This window comes from Terrapene carolina, unplaced genomic scaffold, assembly GCF_002925995.2.
Source record: "Terrapene carolina triunguis isolate 2854851 unplaced genomic scaffold, T_m_triunguis-2.0 Scaffold42, whole genome shotgun sequence".
Classification (NCBI taxonomy): Eukaryota; Metazoa; Chordata; order Testudines; family Emydidae; genus Terrapene; species Terrapene triunguis.
The window spans coordinates 65,319,404-65,325,403 of NW_020664393.1; the positions used below are offsets into that span (position 1 = coordinate 65,319,404).

The 6,000-nt window shown below is 37.7% G+C and overlaps 1 protein-coding gene across 4 annotated transcripts in view; it reads right to left on the minus strand.

Moving 5' to 3' along the window:
* PUM2 (pumilio RNA binding family member 2) overlaps nt 1-6,000 on the minus strand; it is a 106,495-nt gene that overhangs the window by 16,441 nt on the left and 84,054 nt on the right. For 2 of the 4 annotated variants that reach the window (XM_026655660.2, XM_026655654.2), the window contains one exon: nt 4,017-4,253. The exons of the other annotated variants lie outside the window; for them this stretch is intronic. In XM_026655660.2, coding sequence (XP_026511445.1) covers nt 4,017-4,253 — 237 coding nt within the window. The remainder of the gene's footprint in view (nt 1-4,016; nt 4,254-6,000) is intronic. 4 annotated transcript variants of the gene reach the window in all.

Sequence of the window (6,000 nt, forward strand, 5' to 3'; positions counted from 1 at the left end):
GACAGATACAAGGATTACTCAGCTTTGTACTTCTCATCTATTCTACTCAGACATTCTTAGTGCACAAAAAAATAACATGCAACCAATACCATCTGCAGAAGTGCATCTCAGCTATTTCTATAGTTCAGGACACCTTTCAATTATACTCAAAGATTTATTGTTTATAGCACTGTAAATTCTTCAAAACTGAGAGCTAGTTTCTAAAGTGCTTCTGGCTACCTTACTATGTCAGGTTTGTTCTACAAAAATTCAAAAACTTATTTATTTTGCAGATTCCGATACCAAAACAGAGGTCTAGTAAGCCAATTCTTTTAAATGAATTGGCCAACTGATACATAATGCATTGCTCCATTCATTAAATGGATTGGACAATGACTAGCTTTCAAAAGCACTATCTACAAAAGTTTGCCAACTAATCTCCCAGGTAAGTTTAGAGACCGAACTATTAACAAGAAGAGAACCAAACAGGATATCATCTAGTATGAGATCAAGTGCACAATATGCCTAATACGGTAACAAAGAGCACATTTATTTGTAGGGTGACCAGATGCCCCGATTTTATAGGGACAGTCCTGATTTTGGGGTCTTTTTCTTATATAGGCTCCTATTACCCCCACCCCCATCCCGATTTTTCACATTTGCTGTCTGGTCACCCTATTTATTTGCTACCACTTCTGATTTTACACAAGGGAGATCTTCAGTATGGTAAAACAATAATTGGGCCAATACAAATTTTAAACAGTCCTATGAATATTAAGTAAACTACTACTATCTAACTTAGATAGTACACATTATTTCATGAAACAGGAAAAAAATGAAAAAGAATATTTAAAAAGTCCAGTATCACCAATTCCTTTAGATATCAAGAAAGCAGTTAATACTTATTAAATTATTTGTTCAAGAATTTCTCCCCAAGAAGTAAAAGAGCTCTGCCATACAACAGCTGTTGTGTTTAAGTGTGGTTAACAATCTTACTTTCTAACATAAAAATACAGTACAATGATTAAATAATTAACACGGGCTTATTTTTTTATTTGTAATAAGGGAACAGCCCCAGCGGATCCTCAAGTAAGAAGAGGTCAGCTCTATTTTTTATCTGCTCAAGGAAAAATGTAAAGGACTCAAGTATATAAAGGTTTTTCATAATTTATTTTGTCTATATTTCAGAAATGAATTCAGTGCTTATGACACCTCCACAGTCAAGGCGCTACACAGTAGCCCACATGAGCTGACAGTGGGCCTCGACTCTCAACCAGACTGACCAATTCTTAAGGCCACCTCTATGGGAAAACTAAAACAGCATCAGCAGTTCAGGCTAAGCAGCTTTGCCTGGACAACATGGACAAAGTATAGCTTCAAAACTTTGCTCTGGTCTAGAATACTTAAAACAAAAGTCGTCCCAGTGTTTTAAACATGGCTTAAAACCAGTTGGGCTCACAGTTTTATCACTGTGAGTGAAAGGATAGTTTAGTGTCTTGAATCATTCAATTCGCAGACTTTCTACTGAAATTTGGTATTAGAAAGGAGCTGTTACAAGCAACCAACTTGTACTGTGATGGTTTGACAATAGGGGACAAATTACTAAAATAATTGAAGTGAGCTTACACTTTGTCAAGTGGGAAAGAAAGGAGATGGTGACAGGAGATGAATGCTATTTTAAAATTTTAAATTTCTTGCAAAGGAGCAGTTGGTTGTTTAGGCTGTGTCAACACTATAATTTGCAGCAGGGTCTGACAAAGGGGGTATGAACCATGTATGCCTCCACCCACTGTTGCAGTGGTATGGACAGGATCAACTGAGTCCCAGCCACCATTTTAAGAGAACAGGAGTTAAATGTAGTTAATCCTGTCCATACCAGCATGCAGCACAAAGGACTTCAACACCAGATCCAAAGGGGGATTAGACCTGTGTTTGACAGGCATTATCAAAATACAGATGAAAACTGCAGTGCAAACACAGCCTTAAAGTATTGTTCTGCTCTGAAACATGAAAAGAATGACTTCTTCCTTAAATCTGCTCTCTATTTGTATTGAGACACATCTGTTTACTTCAGTAACAACTTTTGCTACTTTTTGTACCTGACAGCACTACTGAGTCAACACAGCTTTCCAAGAGAAAGTAATAGAACAGGTAACTACATTTCAACTGCAGGGCACCCTTTACGTTTGTGCAACCCCATTAGAGACAATCCGACTGAAAGAGTAACTGAATCTTCATTACTGTTAATTATGAGAGCTAAAAAAACCACAATGACTTTCAGATTTTAAATTGATTTTGCAGGACAGGAAAACAATTTTACATGTAAACTGATCATATCTGATCTGGAAATGTTTGAGACAAAGTAAGCATGGAATCTCACGGTCCATTTTATAAAGTCACTTTTCAGAATATAGCTTTATGGTCTCTACATACTTTTTAGCCATTAATCCAATACACTATTTTAACAAACAATTGGGCTTAGCCCACACTGTCAGGCAGACAGTCTAAACTGTTTAAATCCTGTTTAACTCAATTCTGCTGACCCGTGTAATCCTTGATACTGATGGCACCTATATATTTTTTCAAAACTGGAAAGGCTCCTGTTATTTAACACAGTTCACTAACCATACAGATTTCATCAACTTTATGGATACAGATAATGCCCCCAAATTTTGGATTTAAATTATAGCTTTCACTGTTAGTGAAAGCTCTAGTTAAGAACTGCAAAATGGTTTTCATGATAACCTCATTGTCAGATGCAATTTTCTGAAAAGCTTCCATTTGGACTGAAACTTTCCGTGCATGGTCTCTGCCCAAAAGGTGCACTTTATAGACATAAAAAAGGAAAAAACGGTTAAAAAAATAAATCAAGTTGCTAAAATGTACCCTTACCCATTTTTTATTTAGAGAAGTCAGTATATAGCCATAAAGTCATATTAAAGGGGGACACTAAATTGTAACTGTATTATATATTTCAATTATGCTTAACACGAATACATATACCACTTATACATTTCTTGCTTCAAGAAATTTCTATTTCCCTAGAGCCTCAGTTCTCATTTCTTCCTGTTTTAATTTGTACAAAAATATAAAAGTGTACAAGTATTAAATTGTCTACTACCTGCATGGATGGATGACTGTGTACAGTAGTCAATGGGGCCAAGTGAAATTCATTCTAATAGTTATGTGCAATCATGCATCCAAATGTAGAAAACCACAAAAATTTACAGCGAAAAAGAGGAAAAGGCTTTATGAAGTAACCCTGAATTAAACACATGATATTCCACATATATACCTATTTGTGGGTTTGGGTGAGTGTGGTGTTTGTGGTTTTAAGATCAAGCCACCACATGTTCTTACTGGATCAAATATTTCTAGAACTATTGTTAACAAATAAATTTGAAAATAATACAGAGGGGCACCACAGAAAGAATGTATTATGGATCTATAACCACTTGATTTTCTTCATCTGCTTGGTGATAATCCTTGATGTACTGGCAAAGTAGCTGACCTCAAGACAACAGACTAATTGATTCAAAATGATCCTTCAATACTTTCAATATTGTGAGCTTTGCTTAAGTTTTTCTCCTAATATTAGCATATCAGGTGATAGTGAAAGTTATTTCACTATCAAACAATACATTTGCTCATATCAAAGGGTCCTCGATAAATATAAGTAGTACACTCAAATCACAAATAAGAATAATACACTTTTGCCTGTTGAACATAGTAGAAAGGAATATATACTACAAAAATTGAGTTGTCTTACTGGGCATCAGACCTTCCTTTCTACTTTTCAGATCTGAAGAGTGGTAGAAAATCAATTGTTGGCTCCATACTGCAAGATGCTGTGTGCTCTCCACTGTCACATCAATGAGAGTTTGAGTGCACTCTGCAACTTTCAGAACTGGGCCCTCTAATTAAAACACTATTTGACAGCAAAGATAGCGTGACATCTTTTATGCAACATACAATATTTTACACATATAGAAATACATACACACATACAAACAAAAAGGGTTTTTTTTTGTTTTTACCTAAATGCAAACTGGATGAGGATCCATGTGATGAAAGTGATGGCGGTGGCGTAAGTGAATGTCCTGGAGTTTGGCTTGGCAGAGGCATGCCTATTGGACTTGGAGAGGAGGAAAATCCCAGACTATTGTAAAATGGCTGCCCTATGGGTGCTAGGCTGCTACTAGATCTTTTGTACAAGTCAGAGCTAGTAGATAGAGAATCTCTCCTTGTGGCACTACTACTTGCAGAACTGCCAACTGAAGAAGAAATAAAAAAACCCTAATTACATACAGTGTCAACTGAATAAAACCTATCCCCAATTACAGCTGGGCAATAACAGATGTGATCACAATAACTATAACAATTGTTATGATAAAGACAATTACTGTGATAACCGTACATGCTTTTGAATAAATCACAAACGGGTATAAACATACCACAGATAAGGAAGTATTTTAACTCAATGCCCAAATCTTTTTTGACATTTCACTTCAGACTTTTTACTGGTATATTGTAGTACTATGTTTTAGTGTCCTGGCTTCAGGCTTTGGGATCAGCAGTCAGGAATTTCCTACACTATGCTTTATATGATTCAGTGGGGCTGAAAGTATTGCCACTAATATCTGCAAAAAAAATTCTCCACAGGAAATAATTCAAGTTGGTGCCACTTGGTTTCAGGAAACTGGCTGGATAAAATAAAAGTATTTGCTTAAAAGCTGAGAAAATAAAATAATGAATCTCCTTCACTTTTGCCCCAGCTGCTACTGAATGTCTCTTCTTTGTCATACACCTCTTAGAACTGTGGAAACCAACTGGCCACTTTAAGTAATTCTGCTCGAGTCAGTTTTCAAATTCCCTGAGAGAATTGTTGGTTTTCAAAGAGAATATTTTGGATGAAGATCATAAAGGGGTATAAGCTGAAAAGAGGAGAAGCAGAGCACAGGATGGGATAAACAAAATAAGGTGAGGAATTGGGTACAGCTTTAAATAATATTGTGGCATTGCTTGAAAGTAAATTATGGACTAGAAGCTTAGGCTAAATTGTGTTAGTGAAGGACTGCTATATTGCCCAGTATTATCTGCAGGCTGATGACCATTCTAAGATAAATTAAGGGATACATATGAATCACCATTTTACAAACTAAAAAATTCTGAAATGTTATGTAATAGTGCAATGTTAAAACAAAGTTCCTGTTTTAATTTTGGAACATTTCTAGCACACTGGAGAATGGAACTAAGGCTGCTGCATTTCCAAAAATAATGAGCACATCTTGAACTCACTTTGGCAAATTGATTTTTATGTCAGTTTAAAAAAGGACAGGATCAAAGCTGACAGTTTTAAGTCTGACATATGTATAAATAACAGGTGGGGCTGGTAGCACTGCCTACTATTAAGGTTGCTTGACACTTTCTAGGACTGGTAGCACCATGTATTATTACAAGATCCTATTTTTCAGTTGCTTTTAAGTTTAACCATTTGGGCTGAAACTTTCCTTGCTGCATTCCTGCCTCAAGCTGAATTTTTTGGAAAATTTCATTCAGAACAGTTCAGCCATTTCAGAGAGACTGGGGTTAGTGAGGAGTAAGTTTTACTTATAGGGTTACCATTCGTCCGGATTCCCCCGGACATGTCCGGCTTTTTGAGCTAAAAATAGCGTCTGGGGGGAATTTGTACATGTCTGGACTTCCCCCCCCCCCCCCCCATGCAGAGCACGCGTGGCTAACAGGGCAGCCGGCCGGATGGTGCCACTTACATGGGGCTCCGACAGCCAGAGAGAGCCCCTCCTCCGCTTCCCCCTCCTCTCCCCTACAGCTGAGAGCACTCCCTCCCTTCCTGCATTCGCAGATTGCCTCCAGCAGTCTAGAGCTCCTCCCCTGCTCCTCCTCCCCTGCTACCCAGCCTGCCGGGACAAGCGGCTCAGGCCGTTCCTGAGCAAGTTCACTGAGACATTAGGCGAAGGCCAACAACAAGGGGGCCAGGGGGTTGGAGAAGGAGCAGGGAGG